The 23,289-nt window shown below is 36.3% G+C and overlaps 1 protein-coding gene across 1 annotated transcript in view; it reads left to right on the top strand.

Annotated features, from left to right (window-relative positions):
• The window catches only part of LOC114361347 (uncharacterized), a 32,166-nt gene extending 13,752 nt beyond the window's left edge, over positions 1-18,414 (top strand). The window contains exons 4-5 of the mRNA XM_028316343.1: positions 17,164-17,706; positions 18,315-18,414. Of these exons, the coding sequence (XP_028172144.1) occupies positions 17,164-17,651 (488 nt within the window). The 3' untranslated portion in view covers positions 17,652-17,706; positions 18,315-18,414. The remainder of the gene's footprint in view (positions 1-17,163; positions 17,707-18,314) is intronic.
• The last annotated feature ends 4,875 nt before the right edge of the window (positions 18,415-23,289 follow it).

Genomic DNA, 23,289 nt, shown 5'->3' with positions numbered 1-23,289 from the left:
CTGAAAAATAAAAAAAGTTCTCGAGTAGCGACCACGAGCCGCAAGACGTAGTGTGGGCAGACCTCCTACTACTAGGTGGACCGACGATCTGGTGAAGGTCGCAGGAGGTGCCTGGATGCGGGCGGCGCAGGACCGGTCTTTGTAGAAAAACTTGGGGGAGGCCTTTGTCCAACAGTGGACGTCTTTCGGCTGAAATGAACGAACGAACTGAAAATAAGCACCATTCATTTTTCATCAAGTTATTATTTGACTACTTTATTAGACAAAAATGTTATTGACAGGCTGTTAGAGCTCCCCATAGTACCCGTCTATTTCTGTGGAAGGTATTTTTAGGAAAGGTGCCTTTATTTGACACCTGTCCAGAATGTTTTCTAGAATAATACTGGATGGTATAGCTCACGTGATGGGTCTCTATAGTAAACAGTGATGTTTTTATACCTTTTTTAAAAGGTCATTTACACCTTTGTCCTCTGTTATTCGCTTTGGACAGGACGAAATGGATCCTTAGTTTTGAATACCTTTTATTTACTTCTGCTTAATTTCCTCAGGGATTAACTTTGCTTGCGCTGTCTGGGTTTTATTGGCGATCTGGCGGTAGAGGATATACGAGTATTACAGTAATGGAACAAGAGTTGTGAACTGAACAGTCCTATTGAATCAACCAATCATAATCAATCAAATAAGTGAATTTTGTAGAGTAGCCTTACGAAATACGTTTTCTAAGACGTAAAAAAGTTCAGTCTGCTTGTGAACACGACTGTACCAACACAGATGAAACGTCAAGCTGTAAACACTTGTGAGCTACATAATAAATTATACTTTTGAGACCCTTTGGTCTCAGATACAAAATAAAAAAGCTTGCAGGCAGAAATCGTAAAATCGCCCTCACAATTTTTAAAACAATGAAAAATTTCAAATGAAAAACACCAACGGCAATAGAAACTCAAAACAGAAAAAATCTAATAGCTGGAACCCTTTTTTCGCTTTATCTTTAAACATTTCCCTAAAGGAATTCGAATCGTGACACCATCTTGCCTTTTTGAAATCAGTACAACGAGAAAAAGGCAACCAAAATAGTAGGGGAATCTATAACAAAATGACAGAAATCGTTTGGGACCGAATTTCCCCGTGGGATAGTGATGGCGATAAGCGAGCTGTCGATAAAGTAAATGGTATCGATAAGCTTTGACTGCATGCAAATATAGGCCTTGATGGATCTGTTAACAGCGTTAAGGAAAAAAATTGGGTCGATGAGAGTCATATCGGTTGAATCGGTGGGACATGAAGAGCTTGAGTGGGTCACACTAAGGCCCAATTTCACCAACAAACGCATATAACAAACATAGGTTCAGAGCTTTAATTGTCAAGGCTTTTTATTGTTTACTGTCACTAGAGAACTTAATTTTGGTATTAATTTGCATGAATAAACGATAAAAAATATCTTTATAGGCCTAAGCTTTAATGATCTTCACAGTATGAGTTTCAATTATAAGCTAACTTGTCACTAAAATCTGTTACAAAATTCCTAAATGTTTATTTTTATGAGTTTATTCTGATTCCATTTCTGTTTTGTTACAGAAGTTCCCCCGACATCTTCATCATCAATAAAGGTAGGTTAATATTTATTTTAGTAATACTAAGCTCATTTGTTTTTATCGATATCACGAGTAAGATCATTTTCAGTTCACCAACACTGATTTTAAAACAACTAGTGACATCAAAATCTTCTCTTCACTGAAAAATAAACTTAAGTCTCTCACAGCGAGGGTTTTAATTTTATTATCAATTCTGCTATGCTCATTAGAAGGGATCAAGTGTGCCGTTCAACTTATATTTTCTTAATTAATGTAAGTAAAGTCACCACAATAAGGGTTTTTAGCGTAGTTCAAACATATTTAGGGAAAATTACTAGGATTTCATATTTTAGTTATATTTAAAGGATATAAAGCTTGATTGAAATCAGTTGAAATGGTTGGTCAAACGTTAGAAGAAATTATAACATCGAGATTTTTAGTTCTAGAATAAGTTTAATTCATTTCAACAAGATTTTTAATATCACCACTAACTGTAAGCTTTTCAAAATAATTGTTTTCGTTTACTAGGAAGTATTGTCAATTTTTTTTATAAACTTATCGCCCAAAGTCCATATTTCATTAAAACATCCGTTGCATTAAAACTCCACTCTTAAACATAAATTAGGTTAAATATTTCACTTCTGATTTTGGTGTATTTATTGAGTTTGCGAGTGGAAAAAAACTTCATATTACCTTTTTCATAATATAAACCATATAAAACCTCTTTTCATTCTCTGAGTATCTAAGCAACAGTCTAAGATTGAGTTACTTAGAAAATAGTAAAAATATTATTGACATCTCCAGTGTTTATGTGCTACAATAGTAATAAAATAGACCCAGGCTTTCTTGTATTTTATTACACGGCAATAAAAGTTATAGGTACTGCATTGGAATCTATGTAAACAGGATTTAGCACAAACGACGGTAAATAACTGAGCATTGTAGCTTCTATAGATTTGTAAATAGGTGGTTTGGTATCGGCCGATTCTTCATACAAATTAAAATCGGGCCCAACTATCGGCCAACTAAAAGTCGGTGGTCTGCGCCTAAGCTTAAAGTTAAGTGAGTGCAACACATTCACAATCATCATCATCATCTCAGCCATAGGTCCACTGCTGAACATAGGCCTCCCCCAATGCTTTCCATGTTGCCCGGTTGGTAGCGGCCTGCGTCCAGCGCCTTCCTGCTACCTTTATGATGTCGTCGGTCCACCTTTCTGATTCGATCTCGTAAAGAAACACCGAGCATATAGCCCTTTCCATAGCATACATAACACATACACAATAATGAAATTTAAAACTGTTTGCTAGATAGACACTGCCTAAAAGCCTTTATACGAGTACATCGCATGCCACAGTAAATCATTTAGAAACTAATGCTTCAATCGAATCACTGGACGTACGGAACCTTAACAACATTACTGCTCTTTAATACAGCTCTTAGGAACGTTACTTACTCCTACATCGACTGCACGCCAAGCTAGTATAGCTAGTACCTTATATAGTTGTAATAGGGATGATTTTTCAATAAAAATGTATAGCCTTATGTGCTTTCAGAGCGATCGTTGCTCTGATTTCGCTCGAGGTTTAAGCCGATTTGAGTTTGGATCCATTTCATTGAATAGGGCTGAAATGGACGGACTTTATTGTGGGATTGAATTCGCGGAGCTATACCTATAAAAAATAGTAAAAGTTTTACCCACGTGTTGTGTTTAGTTGTGATGAGATTTTGCGACTTTACGCTATAAATAAAATAAGATCAAATATAAATTGTGGAAATCAATGAGGGAGGCCGCTACCAATCGATCAACATGGAAAGCATTGGGGGAGGCCTATGTTCAGCAGTGGACGTCCTATGGCTGAAATGATGATGATGATGATGAATGAGGGAGGCCTATGTTCAACAGTGGACGTCCTATGGCTGAAAATGATGATGATGATGACGCTATAAAAACAATAGTGTTTCTAGAAATACACGAAATCATTTATAGACAAGAATCTTCCTTTCGTGTGTCCGTGTGTGTGTTACTATTTTAAGAAATTTATTTATTCATGAAAATACTACCTACCTATACTGAAAAAAGGTGAACCATTTTTAACGACAACTAGGAAACTTTCTGACGTTTTATAATGTTGGAAACTGATGACGTTATCCAAGGTGAAACTAGCTTATACCTTATACCTCTAATTGCCAAAACACACTTTTAGTGAACACTTTAGAAGCATAAAATAATCTAATAGAGATATTGATAAGGTAGGACGAATAGTTGAATAATTACAATATTATAAAGCTGAAGAGTTTGTTTGGTTGAACGTACCAATATTAGAAACTACAGGTCCAAATTGAAAAAATATTGTTGTGTTAGATAGTCCATTTATCGAGGAAAGCTATAAGCTATAACATTTAACATCGCGCTACGAGCAATAGCAATGGAGCATCGATGAAAAACGTTGCAAAATCGGGAAAAAATATTCAAACTATTTCCACGCGTGAGAAGTCGCGGGCACAGTTACATAACAACTGTCAGTCAGTAATTTTATACAAAAAAATGTGAAATATAGATCTTTTATAATGCGAATAGCTAGGAACTGGAATTCGCTGCCTGCTGCTGTCTTTCCTAAACACTGTAATCCGGGCCTTTTCAAGGCGAGAGTGAATAGGCACTTACAGGGCAGATATGTACCATCCTAGCATCTCACTTAACGCCAGGTGTAATTGCGGTCAAATACCTACCCTGTTATGTATTAAAAAATCTTAATTGCATCGAAATTAATTACCTAATATAATAGAGCTATCTTTCATTCCGTCTGAAACGAGATAGAGATCGTTATGAGCGATATAAGTCAGTGAATGATCGGGATGGAATTTTATGGACGAAGATAAATTCACACCGGTGATTCTGTTGAATTGACATTTGATAAGGAATGAAATCCGCAAAAAAGTATTAGATTTTTGAAAGCTTAAACAATTTTAACTCTGTGATATTTTCATATTTTAAGTGAAATCGTAGATGTTTATAAGAAATAGTACTTCAGAAACGTGGTGACTGGTTCAGTGATTGATTTATTGTACGAAACAGTGAAAATAATCCTGACAACTGTCACACAAATAACATCCAGTGTCATCCAAAATCGGTTTCGTTTGACAGCTCGTGTTTGTTGCTCTATTCCAAAGGAATATTGTCTTTATGGTTATATTTTATTTTAATACTAGCTGTGACCGCGACTTCGTACGCATGATAACCCGTTTTCGCAACATTTTTCATAATTGTTCATTATTGTTCTGCTCCCATTGATTGTAGCGTGATGTTGTATAGCCTATAGCCTTCCTCGATAAATGGGCTATCTAACACTGAAAGATTTTTCAAATCGGACCAGTAGTTCCGGAGATTAGCGCGTTCAAGTAAACAAACAAACAAACTCTTCAGCTTTATAATATTAGTATAGTTTTTTTTTTCATCAGCCTGTATAGATTGTTTCATTCACGAAGACGCGTCCCACCATTCTTCCGCCAAAGTTTGAGTGTTATCGGTACACGCTAAATTTATCCATGAGTGCACACTACAATAATGACGCTCGGATTGCTCGGATCAAACTTTCCGCAACCCGCGCTTCATCTGAAATTGGTGGGGCGCGTCTTCGTGGATGGATGACCACTTAAAAAAATTGCCTTTTTCATAATTTCACTAACAATATTGCCTTTTCAATAACCGACGATCACTAGTTGCCGTAAAGTCGGAGTCTTTGTTAGTTCAATTTGTTCAGAACGTAAGCCGATTGGAGTTTCGCTCGAACGACGATTTAATTCAATTGGAACATGAACAGAGTAACTTGGAAACTGAGATTTTTAAGTTACGTCTTTTTGCAGAATGGATTTGCTAGTTTGGGTGTAATTAATGTAGTTGTAAATGAAGATCCACTTTTAAAAAAGCAATGCTATTTTTATTGGGAATCTTTTAAAAATATTGCTGTTTTCATCTGCAAATCCGTGGAACCCCCAATTCGACAATTCGACATTTGGGTTTTGAATGAAATGGTTCCGAGAAATATGGTGGAAGTTTCAGGATGGCAATCGAAACCCGATTTTCAGTAAAATTTTTCACTGTTGTATTTTTTTGTTCCTATAGTAAATTGATACTTTTGTAATAAAAACATTATTGGTTTTAGTTATTTACTTTTCGGAAATACTGCGCTGAAATATTTTCTGAAATTTTATCACACACAGCTCACTAGTTTTCAAATTTGTCCTTCGCAGAATTCAAACTCACAACCACTGCTGTTAAATTCCATACCCACGAACATAGCCTTAGACTTAGCACAAAATGGGTCTTAATAGACGTTACTACTTCAGCATCTTCCCAGAATATGGAGCGCTATTTCCCAAAACCCGTTGCTTAGTTAAACCTAAAATTTCCAGTTTCTTGGAATGGAAATTCTCTCATCTGCATTCAGGACCTATGCATACTGATGCACCGCGGTCCGTTCGGAAAACCTCTTTGTTGCACTGGACGTGGATTAAGGAATGAATATTAATATGTAGCCGATACAAAGATGCGATTAAAATCGCATTTATTTTTACTATTTATTTGTCAATGTTGCGACGTTATTAGTGTGCGCTTCTAAAGTGTTAACAATTTGTACTTTGTGAAATATGTATGTGGGAATGGATATTTGACTTAACTTTTTTAGCGCCTTTATGCATACAAAACCTATGCATTTCTTGATAAAATCTAGTTATATAGAGTTACTTTTGTCATGTCAACGTACGAGTATACTCGTATGTACTTACCTACTAGTTATGTATCATGAGTAGAGTTTTATTTTAAAAGGATGCCAATGATTAAAATTTCATCCTGTACATTGTATTTCAAAGAAAGTCAATATCAATATAGCACACACTGCGGAAATCTCGAGTCAAAACGACAAATATTTCATACTCATTTCTCATTTCAACAAATACTGAGACAGATTAAAAATGGATATCTTTAACGCAACCCCATTCATAAAACAATGCCGCCATTCCAAAATGATTTCCGACATTGCAGAAGCCATTTTGCTAATGCGTTTCGTAAGTGACAAAAAGTTTGGAGACGACCATCATTTTTCTTTTCGAACTGTCGACATTTTGAGCTGGTCAGATGAGTGGCACAATGGACTTTTGCCAGTTTTAATGATACGCTATAGAAATTTTGGAAGGAGATATAAATTGGTTTGAGTTTGGAAAGGATTTTGTTTCAGTTGAAAAACGTGAAAAACTGTCAGATTCATAAAATGTTTTGGCATTTTTGTTACTTGTGGCATTTTATAATTTACGGATGAAGGACATTGAGCAAGTTCAATCTTTATTTGTTGATGGTCTCTGTGATCTTTTTTAATCTTTGATTTGCGGAATGTTAGACTTAAAATTGCTCTATGGTTCAAACACATTCCTGAAAATGTCTTATGTTCCGATTGTTTTTTACATAAGGCTTTATAATTAACATTAAAATTTAGTTGCTTTTTAAAGCGATCATTATTGTCAGAGTAAATACAAATGAGTAGGTCATCTTCATAGAAACGCACGGGCGGGCGCGCACGCACACACTGACAAAATTTAGCGGGGATTAGCGGGGAGCCAGTCGTGGTTGCGCCGAATTTTGTCAGTATGTGCGTTCGCGCCGCATACGTATATTGGCGCGCTCACATAAAAACCACGCTCGGTGCGTTTCTATGAAGATAACTTACTCATTTGTATTTACTCTATTATTTTCTACTAGCGGCCGCCCGCGACTTCGTACGAGTGGATCCCGTTTTACCCCCTTCATCTATCTTACGCGGTTTAGATTTTTTCATACAAATGTTTTTTCCCGCTAACTCCCGTTCCCGTGGGAATTTTGCAATATCCTGTTGTAACTAAGCTTTGAGTTTACTAAGGTACCTGTATGCCAAATTTCAAGCGTCTAACTTAAGCGGTTTAGATTTTTCATACAAATGTTTTTTCCCGCTAACTCCCGTTCCCGTGGGAATTTTGCAATATCCTGTTGTAACTAAGCTTTAAGTTTACTAAGGTACCTGCATGCCAAATTTCAAGCGTCTAACTTAAGCAGTTTAGATTTTTCATACAAAAGGATTTTCCCGCTAATTCCCGTGCCCGTGGGAATTCCTAAGTATCCTATAACCTGCCCAGGAGTACGAAGAATAATTGTACCAAGTTTCGTTAAAATCCGTCAAGTAGTTTTTGTTTCTATAAGGAACATACAGACAGACAGACAGACAGACAGACAAAAATTTTACTGATTGCATTTTTGGCATCAGTATCGATCACTATAAATCACCCCCTGATAGTTATTTTGAAAATATATTTCATGTACAGAATTGACCTCTCTACAGATTTATTATAAGTATAGATATAGATAGATGATCATTGATCAATTTGATCACGCAACAAATAAATATGGCGTCCGAAAGATTCATTATAAAGCTTATTTCTAAATCCCCTACCATGAACCTAGGTATTACCACTGTTCCTTTGACCCACACCTCGTATAACAGACGGCTGTCTTTGTAATTGAGGTAGAAATACATCGGAAGGTGGAATCGAAGATTTTGCATCACCGCTTCGCTGGCCGTCCGTTTACTCACTGAGCGTGAAAACTAGTCAAACAGACTGTGGAATTCGCCGGCAAAAAGGCTGATAAAAATGGCGGGGAATACAACGTGAATATTCCTTTTTCTGGGGTTCAGAAATTGTTTTACAGTTAACTTTTTATACGGGTTAATAGCTTGCTTTTAGAGCGAAATTGACCAATCGTAACCATGATTCACGCCCGTAGGTATTCACAAATATTACTATGAGGACGCACAGGGTAACGCACGAACAAATGACAGAGCTCTATTCAACGCTGTGCGTTCGTTTTGCTGCTTCACTTATGCAAGCATTGTTTGTGAATACGGGCGTCAGCATCATCACTTTAGTATAGCATTCTACTACTGAACGTGAGGCTCTCCAAGACCAAAATAAAGAATGATTTTTCGCTTTTTTACTTAGCCATTGCCGTACTGCTACTAGTTATTCACTACAATCTACATAATCATTTCAATAACACGTGTGACTCAATCCTAAAATTATTTTAAAACTGTGTAATTCCCGCTCTAGTTAGGTACATTATTTCNACGCACCATGTTTTTTTGTTGGCCGGCACTTTCAAAGAATTCAAACTCACAACCACTGCCGTTAAATTCCATACCCACGAACATAGCCTTAGACTTAGCACAAAATGGATCTTAATAGACGTTACTACTTCAGCATCTTCCCAGAATATTGAGTGCTATTTCCGAAAACCCGTTGCTTAGTTAAACCTAAAATTTCCAGTTTCTTGGAATGGAAATTCTCTCATCTGCATTCAGGACCTATGCATACTGATGCACCGCGGTCCATTCGGGAAACCTCTTTGTTGAACTGGACGTGGATTAAGGAATGAATATTAAATATGTAGCCGATACAAAGATGCGATTAAAATCGCATTTATTTTTACTATTTATTTGTCAATGTTGCGACGTTATTAGTGTGCGCTTCTAAAGTGTTTAAAACAATTTGTACAAGAAATTATTGCCATTTTATCTCGTTAGATTGGTCTCATATTTGGGGAATACTCTATATTGTAGGTACCTATCATGAGTAGAGTCTTATTTCAAAAGGATGCTAATGATTGCAATTTCACCCTGTATATTATACCGCATACCGTAGCATACTACGTCTTATGGAAAATTTCAATATGTTACTGTCAAAATTACTGGAATATGACAGTTTTTTGACTACGTGAAATATGTATGTGGGAATGGATTTTTGACGTAACTTTTTTAGCGCCTTATTGCATACAAAACCCATGCATTTCTTGATAAAATCTAGTAATATAGAGTTACTTTTGTCAAGTCAACGTACGAGTATACTCGTACGTTGACTTGACAAAAGTTACTCTGTTAAGTGAGTTTTATTTTAAAAAGATGCCAATAATTAAAATATCACCCTGTATATTCTATTTCAAAGAAAGTCAAGGCAGAAATGTTGCTTAAAAATAATTCTAAGCAACATTTCTGCGTTTCTGAAATAATAATTCTACCGGGCAACTTTCAAATTCCACTGTCCACCGTGTCTCTCTAAACACTCGACATTGGCAAAACCAGTGTGCTGTAAATTCGCACCATTGAAGCCATTAGACAGAATAATAATAATAATAAAGAAAGTCAATAGCAATATAGCACACACTGCGGAAATCTCGAGTCAAAACAACAAATATTTCATACTCATTTCTCATTTCAACAAATACTGAGACAGATTAAAAATGGATATCTTTAACGCAACCCCATTCATAAAACAATGCCGCCATTCCAAACTGATTTCCGAAATTGCAGAAGCCATTTTGCTAATGCGTTTCGTAAGTGACAAAAAGTTTGGAGACTACCATCATTTTTCTTTTCGAACTGTCGACATTTTGAGCTGGTCAGATGAGTGGCACAATGGACTTTTGCCAGTTTTAATGATACGCTATAGAAATTTTGGAAGGAGATATAAATTGGTTTGAGTTTGGAAAGGATTTTGTTTCAGTTGAAAAACGTGAAAAACTGTCAGATTCATAAAATGTTTGGCATTTTTGTTACTTGTGGCATTTTATAATTTACGGATGAAGGACATTGAGCAAGTTCAATCTTTATTTGTGGTCTCTGTGATCTTTTTTTTAAATCTTTGATTTGCGGAATGTTAGAATTAAAATTGCTTTATTGTTTAAACACATTCCTGAAAATGACTTATGTCCCGATTGTTTTTTACATAAGGCTTTATAATTATCATTAAAATTTAGTTGTTTTTTAAAGCGATCATTATTGTCAGAGTAAATACAAATGAGTAGGTCATCTTCATAGAAACGCACGGGCGCGGTTTGTATGTGAGCGCGCCAACACGTATGCGGCGCGCTCGCACACACTGACAAAATTTAGCGGGGATTACCGGGGAGCCAGTCGTGGTTGCGCCGAATTTTGTCAGTATGTGCGTTCGCGCCGCATACGTATATTGGCACGCTCACATAAAAACCACGCTCGGTGCGTTTCTTTGAAGATAACCCACTCATTTGTATTTACTCTGTTATTGTCTATGATCATTGATCAATTTGATCAAGCAACAAACAAATATGGCGTCCAAATGATTCATTACAAAGCTTATTTCTAAATCCCATACCATGAACCTAGGTATTACCACTGTTCCTTTGACCCACACCTCGTATAACAGACGACTGTCTTTGTAATTGAGGTAGAAATACATCGGAAGGTGGAATCGAAGTTTTTGCATCACCGCTCCGCTGGCCGTCCGTTTACTCACCGAGCGTGAAAACTAGTCAAACAGACTGTGGAATTCGCCGGCAAAAAGGCTGATAAAAATGGCGGGGAATACGAGTACAATGTGAATATTCCTTTTTCTGGGGTTCAGAAATTGTTTTACAGTTAACTTTTTATACGGGTTAATAGCTTGCTTTTAGAACGTAATTGATCAATCGTAAATGATTCACGCCCGTATTCACAAACATTACTATGAGGTCTCACAGCGTGCGTGGACGCACAAGGGTTACACACGAACCAATCACAGAGCTTAATTAACGCTGTGCGTTCGATTTGCTGCTTCACTTATGCAAGCATCGTTTGTGAATATGGGCGTCAGCATCATCACTTCAGTATAGCATTCTACTACTGAACGTGAGGCTCTCCAAGACCAAAATCTCTCACTTTTTTACTTGGCCATTGCCGAACTGCTACTAGTTATTCACTACAATCTACATAATTATTTCAATAACATGTGTGACTCAATCCTAAAATAATTTTAGAACTGTGTAATCCCCGCTCTAGTTACTTAATTAATTTAAGAAATTGTCTTTCTTTTAGCCCCTGGTACTAAGCTAAATATGCTTGGATCACGAGTGAGCTCACCACAATAGTCGAGCGAACCGGGGACCGAACCCGCGGTCCCCGGATCACGAGTCGGCCAGTCCGGCCCCTTCGTCCGGCTATCGTGGCTTCAAGTTTACTATACTGGAAACAATTACACATTGGTCTCGTGTCCAATAGGTAATCGAACACAGAACCAACTACTAGACCACAGAGGCGTCCCCAAAAGTAGGTAGGTACCTTCTAATTACACTAATTAAACTTCTCATCGTTAATCGCGAGCGCTAAAGAGTTCAGATTCAATTCGGGATAGTTTAGATTTCCTACGGGATAGTGGCGGCCTTTATTACTCAAGTTGAAAATGTTGGACTACCCTCAAATACTTGGAGCTGGAAACTTTATGTGTTTGGTAAAATGGAACAACATTCTAATATATGATAATGAGTTCGGAGATTCGTGTGGACTTTTCGTGATTTGGAAGTGAAATTCAGGATTTGTACTTCGTGGAAATATAAATTATTTTGTGACATAAATCAGAATTCTTATAACAATTTTTTTCGTGGCAATCAAACGTTACTTAATGTATATGGTAGTTGTGTAGTTATTTAGTTTTAACCAAATGCCATCAACAGCTGCTGGACAAAGGCCTCCCCCAAGGTTTTCCACAAAGACCGGTCCTGCGCCGCCCGTATCCAGGCNTAGTGGGAGGCCTGCCCACGCTACATAAAAATTGAGGAATACTGAGGAATACTGAACTATGTCATGTTGATCTTTCTAATAATTCTTCTAATGTCCAAGTTCTCAGTGCAGACGAAGCTCTGAACAAGTTTAGAGAAACTCGCGTGTGTCACAGCTTGATTGTAAAACTTAGTTTGTACAGTTTCTAATTAATTGTACGAGTATGTTAGAGTTATTAAAAGTGTTCATTTCAAGCGCATCTCTCTCTGTTTAGTCTACTGTTTAAATCTTTGAATAGGGATTATTTAATAATTTCAAATACCTACATCTCTCTCAAGCGGTATACGGTTAAATAGATCTATAGAAGGATGGGAAAATTCACATCGTGTGGTGATTTTAAAAAGCATAATTAAGATTTTAGTTATTTCAGTAATAGGTCATTTAGTCACACTGCAGGAGTACGACTCTCAAATTTACCATAGCTGTACAAATGGAAGGTTTGGTACTCCTCCCAAACAACGGGTATACGTAAATAAAAAGTAGGAAATAATAATAATCAGTAGAACTAGATGCTTTTTCTTTGGCCAGTGCCTTCATACATAATTAGTTGTAAAAATAAACCATTAGAATAAGTATTTTTACTTCGAACAGTACCAAATCTTTCAAAAAGCTCTAATTTACAAGCTCAGCTTGTGTAATCAACCGGGAAGCAACTTTGTTTCGTACGGGCTTCCTGCTAAAACTTTGGTCTTAGCTTTGCGAAGTTCATGGAGCTTTTTGTTTGAGACTAGTTTTTATTTTTGTAAGACATTGGCTAACGGATAAAGCCGGAAGGTCCATTCAAATACATTTTGGAAAGTAGACGCATAGAATTGGAGTTACCAACTTAAATAATTGCTCTAATTGCAAAAGATAAAGTAAAAGTATGGTGCATGCTATGTAATGAATAATTTTGAGGCAGTTTGATAGGGATTCTCTATTTTGAAATGAACATTGGTGAAAATTATGATGGTCATTATTAAACAGCCGATTTAGAGTTATAGGTAAGGTGTGTATCAAGGTGTGGTTTAAGACCTTTCTTCTTTTTAAATCAGTCGACTTTTCAAGTTTCAGTTGAATAACATTGATTAATTTCAAACAAAAGATGTCCACTGCTATGATTATTTTATATGCTGGAGCATTCCACGCGAAGCGGACAGGTAAAAAAAGTCGATGTTTCCGATTTCAGTAATATTTGAGTATGTTCTACCTATACATATTATTGATACGTGTACCAAATATTTTTGTAATATAATGACTAGTTTAAGAGTTATGGGTCTTCGAAGTTTTCGACAACCGGTTGGCATGCAGTACTTCAAAGCCGATTATAGAGTTATAAAATTATATATTAAAATAATTAAACCATGGGATTTATTACTTCATTTACCGTGCTTTTTAACTGTATTTTTGGAAACGAAAAAAAATTTATTTTTTCCTAAAAAAAATGCAAATTAATTTTTTTTCCTTGATTTTCACAAAGTTCGACCCATTCGATTTTTTTAATTTTTTTTATTTAAATAGCTAATATTGTGTAGAACATTCATGCCAACTTTCAAAGTGGGCGTGGAAGTGGATTAGGAGCTAGACTGAAAATACTGCCGAAGGGTGGCGTCCAGCGCCGCGCCGTCACGCTGCCGCGCCTGAAGCCTGCCGCCTGTGCGCGTTTAATGAAACTGACAAGCAAATAAAATCACTTTTGACGGAATGTTTTGTAGATTTTTAATAACACCAATACATTTTTAATACCTATTAAATACTAAAATACGTTATAAAATAAAGTAGTAGTAGTAAATAAAGTTGCGTTTTTCCGCATCGTGAAAAATAAATTACATTACTCGTAACTGTGAATATTTCCTAACAAAAATAGAATGAGCTGTTATTTTTATACCTTTCGAGATACAAAAGGCGAATTTGTGGGAGGCAGACGGTCATCAGTGCTTTCATCCTATTCCTATGAAATTAAGTGGCTCATAATAATTTTTAGATATAATGAATACTAGACCTTTCATTCTATCTAGTCTTTTGAAAGGTCGTAAATTATTGGTAATTAGAAGATATTGTGGACCGGATTAATAGATCCACCAGTTAATTTAGGTCAGGACCCAGAACCGAACCGAACCGGCCGTGCCGTCCGGCATGTGCGGATACGCCATAACTAGGCTTGTGTAGTACATGTACTATGTACTAATAGGAAGCAATTCCCTTAATTAAGTGAACGAGAACGAACTATTCCGTCTTGGTCGTTCAAATCGGTCTTTTAGTTCACTTTAGTACAGCCGATCACTAATGAATAGGTGTGAACGAGACGTGAAATTGGTGACAAGCGCGCGCGAGCGAGATGGATTCGGCTCTGTGTGTTGCGAGTATTTTGCGACATTGTACTATAAGAAGATAGTAATAAAGACGTTTTTCGTCCGATCTGATTTAAAAAATCGGTGTACTAAAATGAACTAATAGTGCTAGAATGAGACGTGAGATCAGTGACATGTGAGCGCGAGTGAGATGGGTACGGCTCTGTAACTGTGTTGCGAGTATTTTTCGATATTGGACCATAAATGCATAAGAATAAAGACTTTTTTCGTTCGATCTACCTAATAGAATCAGTGTAGGTACTAAAATGTGCTAGTTAATAGTACTAGAAAACCGAACTAGTTCATTTGACCGATTTTCGGAGTTCGGTGCGATCCTTTCAGTGTCCGAGTAAGAACAAGCCTGGCCATAACGTATTTTTTAGTATTTAATAGGTATTAAAAATGTATTGGTGTTATTAAAAATCTAAAAAACATTCCGGCAAAAGTGATTTTATTTGCTTGTCAGTTTCACTAAACGCGCACAGGCGGCAGGCTTCAGGCGCGGCAGCGTGACGGCGCGGCGCTGGACGCCACCCTTCGGCAGTATTTTCAGTCTAGCTCCTAATCCACTTCCACGCCCACTTTGAAAGTTGGCATGAATGTTCTACACAATATTAGCTATTTAAATAAAAAAAATTAAAAAAATCGAATGGGTCGAACTTTGTGAAAATCAAGAAAAAAAAAATAATTTGCATTTTTTTTAGGAAAAAATAAATTTTTTTTCGTTTCCAAAAATACAGTTAAAAAGCACGGTAAATGAAGTAATAAATCCCATGGTTTAATTATTTTAATATATAATTTTATAACTCCATAATCGGCTTTGAAGTACTGCATGCCAACCGGTTGTCGAAATCTTCGAAGACCCATAACTCTTAAACTAGTCATTATATTACAAAAATATTTGGTACACGTATCAATAATATGTATAGGTAGAACATACTCAAATATTACTGAAATCGGAAACATCGACTTTTTTTACCTGCCCGCTTCGCGTGGAATGCCCCTGCTGCTATAATTTATGAAGGATTGTACCGGAATAACCTTGGCACTGCAGGATATTTGAAAAGAAACTCTTCAATATTGGTGTGTAATCTAGTGGATAGAAATAAAGAGTGACAATAGTTTTTAGAACGAGGAACGTTGCTGATTAACTGTTAGTCGCGCGTTGAGACGTTGAGCGAAGATATTAACAGGGAGATGGTATATGGTCGCCGGTTCTCGTGACGTGCTGCGTAGATGGCGCCATGGATGTCCAAACAAGGATTCTCCCAAGGAAAGAAGAACGGTCACGCCCCATACAAAAAAAACCCAGACCCGACAGAAACGAGACATACCTCAGTTTTTTTGTCATGTCTTAATTAGTTAAATTATATATTTTTTATTTTCGAAATCTATGTATAACACCAAAATATTACCCTTTGTTTTTGTTGAGGCGTTATACAAAAACTAATACAAAATGCCTATTTATCACCAAAATTGGTAAATGTATGTACCTAAATGTCTATTACAGCTGCTATGGAATGTATCTAGGTGACCTGGAGATACAGCCGGATTATACAGGGTGGAAAAAATAATAAGTTACAAAATCCAAAAATTCTATGTTACCAGCTTCCATAATCTGTACCCTATTAATGGTACCATTTGAAAGAGCTTGTTAATCACTTTCAGAATCAGTAACTAGTTTTTCGATATCTTGTATAGNTTATTCGATTCTAGAATATATTCCCAAAAAGTCTGAAAGGTGTTTTAATTTGTATCACTTGGATATGATTTCTAGTAGAAAGTGTTGTGAGTGTGACGCTTGAAGGGAAGGAAGTCAACCTAACCTAACCAACTGCGTATTTCTATACTGTGTAGCTGGAAATTGTGGCGGGAGCTCTTTGACGCGCTGTTTTCGGCGAAGAATTGCGCGCGCAGATTTTGACAGCGCGAAATACCTACTTTAGAAGAAATACCAAGCCTTAAGCGACCTATAGATAAATAGAGAAGAATGATTTAATCTATCACACACTTAACTTCACCCTGTAACTGTCACAAAGAAAACAATGGAAGCACTAACAGCTACAAAACGTATTGTCCAATACAATATCCAGAACAAAACAAATTGAAATAAACAAGGCTAAAATATACCAGAGCCTGAGAGAAGAAATTGCTTGTGGAAATTGTGCTGTGGGTTAGGGGCACCATTAATTTGGATTAACTGGGATTGTTTAGTTTTTTACGCCGGGTTTTTTTGCAGGATAAAGGAAAATCGTGGTTGTATATGGGTCGAGAAGTTTCCATGAACGTGGAATTTATTAAATGATTTTAAACCTTGTGTCCACCCACAAGGTGGACCGACGACCTGATAAAGGTAGCAGGAAAGCGCTGGATGCAGGCCGCTACCAACCGTGCGATGTGGAAGTCATTGGGGGAGGCCTATGTTCAACAGTGGACGTTCTATGACTGAAATGATGATGATGATGATGATGAACCCTTGTGTTAGGAAAAACTAACTTCCAAATTGATTGGAGAAATCAATATCAACTGAGCAAGAATCGACGCCTGGATTGGTAGGTATATTGGTACCAAATAAACATCTTTTCTTTCTTTACTTGTTAACATTTATAGGACAAACTTTTAGTNGGGATAGAAAATCGGAGAGACAGATACTTGTGGGTTTTTCCGAGAATGTGAAAGGATACCGCATCTATGATCCAAAAAGGAATGCAGTAACCACCAGCAGAGATGTTATTGTGATGGAAGGAGAGACAGGACTGACAGATTCAGATGAAGATTCCAACAATATCTGGGTCCTGAATAATGATGAAGCTGTGGTGTGTGCAGAGGATAGGGATTCAGTGGGGGATGTGAAACAGCAAGAATCCCTGAACTGTCCAACCACAGTAACTACAGTTACACAATCTTCAGAAAGAGCAGATGGTGGAGAAGCAACAAATACTTCAGGTGTGAATCCAGTTACTCAGACTCCAAATACCAGGCCGAAGAGACAGAGGAGACCACCACAAAAGTATGGTTTCACAAATCTATGTACTAGCAGTGCAGCAGATATGGAGGAGATAGATTTTGTGGAAGTCATAAGTTATAATCTTCATTAGCATGGTATGAAAGAGTAAAAGATTGTTTAGTTAACATAGGTTTCAAGATTAGTAAGTTTGAACCTTGCTTGTTTACAAAATTTGATGATGATGTTAAAATCATAATTTGCTTGTATGTTGATGATTTTCTTATATTCTCTAATAATAGCTTGCAAACTGAACAATTAAAAAAAATGTTGGGTTCAGAATTTAAGTTGAAAGACTTAGGACCTGTCAAACGTTATTTGGGCATGAATGTTAATGTTGATAGAGAAAATAATGTAATAACTGTAGATCAGCTTCAATATATAGAGCAGTTATTGTCTAAGTTCCAAATGTCAGATTGTAAAACTATAGATATAGAGAGGCTATATATTTAAGGAATTTAATTTATGAGCTTACAGGCAAGTTAGATGTAATAACTTTGTATTGTTATAACAAAAGTGCTTTAAGTTTGGCAACAAGTCACCAATGTCATAACAGGTCAAAGCATATTGATGTCAGACATCATTTTATTAGAGATTATATTATAGATGAAATTATTGAAATTAAATATTTGTGTTCAAATGAGATGCCTGCTGACTTGTTGACAAAGGGATTAATGTCGTGTAAGCATTATAGGTTTCTTCATTTATTAGGCATTACAACTGACTAATGTAATAGGTTTTGTCATGATTAATTAAATGAAACACAGTTTGAATTTAATAAGTTTATTTTGTTAAGTGGGGGTATTGATATTAGAACTTCTTGTAACAAAATATGTATTAAATATTGTTTATGGTAGCATGTGAAAGAAATAAAACACAGTCGTTGCAAAAATCTACGTTTGTTTCAATAATCTAGTGGATAGAAATAAAGAGTGATAATAGTATTTAGAACGAGGAACGTTGCTGATTAACTGTTAGTCGCGCGTTGAGAGGTTGAGCGAAGATATTAACAGTGAGATGTTAATGGTCGCCGGTTCTCGTGTTGTGCTGCGTAGATGGCGTCATGGGTGTCCAAACAAGGATTCTCCCAAGGAAATTTCTCGAAAAGTGACCACGCACCGACAGGCAAGTCACCTACTCGATAGCACCTAGAAGCGGGCAGCGCAGGACCAGTTGTTGTGGAAATGCTTAGTGTATACCTTTGTCCAGGATTTGAAGTTGAAACGTGTTATGTTATGTATTTCTGTCAGATCTCATCCCGTGCCAAAGGCCGGTCAAACATTTCCCCAACCCCATAAACACCGTTTCCCATTATTGGCACTAATACAAGCAATATCTGGGCCGACTGCCAACCGAACGGGCCCGTTAATGTCCACCGTTGGGCTATACGCTGGTCAGACAGGCGGTAATGGATGTACGCCGCGAGGGGTTGCATAGTTGTCAGTAAGGGTGCGTTCATAAGACCAATCACATTCCAAGAGTTAGACTCTGGGGGCTGTGTTTCAAATCAAATAAAATTCATTTAATTAACAGACTACCATTGATTCATGTTTCATCTCATGACCGTCTCAATGAGACTCTCATTTTTACTTTTTTTTATTATTTACAATACTCGATATTTTTTTACTTCAGTTGTTAATTATAATTTTTTTTTATCCACAACGAGGAAGCTCTTGGCCTGTAATGACTCAACACTGTATTAAAATGAAAGGTTTTTTTTATGAAAATTACATAATATGGAAGAGTTTACATAATCCAAATTCATCAGAATTTTCATTATTTTAAATTGGCTATAATAGTCAATTGAAAACTAACGTAGTTTTCATGGCTTAAATGAAGTTTTTACTCAAATTTTCAAAGTTATTCAGCTTTTTCGCTGTGAAAATACCCAGTAGGCACTGGGTGTTCATGTGAACGCACCCTTGCATGTTTTTCTTGTTTATGTTCGGCAGAGTGTGTAATGATTGGTAAAGAGGAAAATAAAGGCGAACATTAGTTTATTACCCGTTTTGTCGGACCTAATGGCCGCTTCATCCGTTGAGAACGTTCCGAGTGATGTAATGTAAACTAATCCCTTGGGTGGTGATTTATTTGTTTGTAACGATTGGAATGTGTAGACAATACATCAAGTGAAAAATTTTAGCTTCTTTTGTAGTTTTAGTAGATGCTATTTTACAACGAAAATGTTAATAGTGAGCTGTAAAATGCACAAAGTTTGTTCTAGCCACAGATCACAGAAACTAAAGGGAGATGTGAAAAGGGGCGGGGCCGGTGTCGCAGCAATATGCCAAAAAACAGAACACATTGCTCGCGACAGCAATGATGACACCAGCGACGTCGTTTATGTAAAACCCCAATTTAATTATTAAATTATTATATGAAACAAACCTTAAAATATAAACGGTTTGTGACTTTCCAGTCATTTAACAGATTTGAAGAGGAAATAAGCATTTTGTCTGTTTAGTGAAAATGATAATATCAGATGAGAAGCAGCGGCGTGGTAAAGCGGATTCGATTTCCGGTCACGACAAGTCGGAATGGACGTTTGAATTGAAAATCTGTGTTTTCAAAGTTACTTTGGCAAAAATCGTGATATCAAGATTTTCAAAATACTTTTAAATCAGAGATACACACGTTTCTAAGGCATAAATGGGCTCAATGGTAGTTGATCTTATAAATATCCTTGGAAATGTTACATAACGCTATTTAGTCCCAAACTAAGCAAATCTTGTACAATGGGTACCAGACCAGACAATGGATACAAAATATTGGATTTTTTTAAATGCACAATTTTGTTATATCTACATAGATAGAAAACAACCAGACCAATTTATAGAGATCTATGTACAAGCACACAGTAAATTGTTTGTATTTAGTGGGGAGCGAACCCGCGACCCCCTAGAGCAGAGTTCCGCAAATGGTGTACCGCGGTACACTGGTGTACTGTGGTTTTTAGATGCCTCGGAAAAATAGGATTATCTTATAAACTTATTTTTAGTAAGTAATTACTTAAAAATTAATGTTTCAATGTGTGGTGTACCTCCAAAAAATTTCGTTTTCTAAGATGTACCTACCTTGTACACAAAAATTTGCGGAACCCTGTCCTAGACTATAATGGCGGACCATTAGGCCAGCCAGTATTTGTTTGTTGTAAGTATTGCTAAATTCTATTAGCACGGACTGTATTATTATTATCAATACTTAGTTCCAGATAATAAGCTTCCATACAAACACGATTGCTGAAACAATATTTGCCTAGATCTGTTTATGTTTGCTTAGGGAATACACGCAACATTAATACAATTAAAAATCTATTAATAGCTCGTTATGCTCGCTCATGTATTTACACTAAAGGTATTTCTAGTAAGTGTTAAATACATTTTTAGAGTAAATATTGATAGAAAATTTCAATAATATTTAACACGCAATAACACAGCTTTTAACCGATAAGATAAAATCTATATTTTAAATGCACAAAATCAAATTATTATCAGTCAGACTAACGTTGCCCTTGTAAGATTCGAACCTTGCACTATGATGAAGAAACTGCTTCTTCGTAGCAGCTGATAGTCTTATAGTAGTGTTAGGGCGAACTATAATATATTTAGGACGCCCTTTGGGAGCCAATTTTTTTTTTTTTATGTAAATATCTTTGGACAATCTCACACAGCGCCATCTAGCCCCAAAGTAAGCAATTAATATGCTTGTGTTATGGGTGCTAGCTTAACGGATATACTACTTATATACTTTTTTTTTTTTTAAATACATACATATTATACATAGTAACACCCAGACCCGTCACAGAAATTAAAATTCATCATTTCAATTTCTGCCCGGCCGACCTCTCGGCATAGTAGTCCGTTCTGAACCACTACACCAAACGGCCGACGAATTATTTATCACCTAATTAAGAATTTAAAAACCATTACAATACCATAAATATTAGTATTATATCCACAGATCACAGAAAGTAAAGGGTGAAAATTTAAAAACTATTATGATACCATAAATATAATTATAACCACAGATCACAGAAAGTAAAGGGAGATGGGAAAAGGGGGCGGGGCCGATGTCGCAGCAATATGCCCAAAAACAGAACACATTGTTCGTAAAAGCAATGATGACAGCAGCGACGTAATAATGTAAACAGTTTACATTGCTTGCGTAGTACTAAAGATTATTCGAACGTTCAATACTGATACCGCAGTGGATAATAAGAACATAATATTTTGATTTCTTTGTGTGAATTTTTAATGCGACACTGGGTTTTGAACTCAGTTAGTATAGTTATCTGTATGATTATAACATAGATGATAGTGATAGAGAATAGATCTATTAGTAATAGAGAATATTAATTTGAATAATATGGCTTTGGATTCGAAATCTTATGGATAATCTTACCCAATACATTTTGCAAGTACCTTTACGGCAGTATGTTGATATATCCTCCATTATAATCCTCGTCTTTTGATTCCCTAAAATCATAAATGCCAACACGCTCGTCCTGACTTGCAGATCCACAAATCAATTTCTAAAAGGATCCCCTAATCCTTCAAATTCGTTCGTACGGAACCCGGCAAATCTTCCTTAATATACACGGAACGCATTTTGTTGATTGATTTTTGGAGGTCTGTAGTTGAATTGTGGCAGTGATGTTTTTGGGGTACCGTGTAAGTTTTGGAGTTTATAACTTTGATATTGATAGAGATACGATCATCATCATCAGATTATTTTGTTGCTGATCAATGCCCTATTCATCATAATTATCATCATCATGAAGTATTGATTAAAATGTCCCAAAAGGTGACTAATGCCTATTTTCACCATCAATTCTTACCCTCTTACTAATAAAACCTACACGTTCGTTGAACAGTGTTTTAAAGTGACACGTTTAGTAATGAAAATGTCATTTTAAAACAGTGTTCAACAACTGTTTAACTTTTTATTAGTAAGGGGGTTAATTTTTAAGTGACGCATATGGTAACACATAACAGGAATTTTGTTTTCATTGGGGTCACTTAAAAATTAGGGATTGTTGGTGAAAACGGACATGAGTTTCTTCCGCCACTTTTTTTTCTGCACCATCCGATATGTTGTTCCGAAGAGGTACTAGTGCAAGCTATACTTGAGATATTATGAATAAGTGCCCTGAAAAGGGCCTGTATACTAACAAAAAAAATTTTGAATTTACCAGAGGCAAAAAAGTAGAGCCATCATCATCAGACTATTATGGCTGTGTTGCACCATGCTTTAACTTTAACAAACGTCAAAATTCTGCCAAACTCCTTACAAAAACACGGTTCATTGTTATAGTTACGGTTGAAGTAATTTGGTGCAAGTCAGCCTCAGTTTCCTCTTCAATTTACCAGAGATAAAGGAGGATTTAATTTTGGGCTGCACTCCTGACGCTGGCCAGATGGTTTGCGGAACTGATGGGATGGGAAGCTTGATATTCATTGTATACCTATTTTATCCCTTAGTCGCTTTTTACAATGTTATACTTTTAATTTATGTTTAATTCCGATAAAATAGTTTTTAAAACCTACAGAACCTCTTTTCTCATCGTTCTCTTTTCTAGTTCACTCTTGTCAAATATTTTCCGGAAATTTTTCCATTTCCTTCGACAGTAGGGTTAGTTAAGATAAATGATGGTTCAATGCGAAGGATTCTAACGGGATCACAAGGATTTGGTTCAAGTAGATTTGAAAAGAAACGCTATAGTTATCCAGAGA

The sequence above is a fragment of the Ostrinia furnacalis genome, unplaced genomic scaffold (assembly GCF_004193835.3).
Source record: "Ostrinia furnacalis isolate ACB-3 unplaced genomic scaffold, ASM419383v2 OfSCF5647, whole genome shotgun sequence".
Classification (NCBI taxonomy): domain Eukaryota; kingdom Metazoa; phylum Arthropoda; class Insecta; order Lepidoptera; family Crambidae; genus Ostrinia; species Ostrinia furnacalis.
Note: the sequence above shows the minus strand (reverse complement) of the source record. Positions and strands in the feature narration are given on the sequence as shown.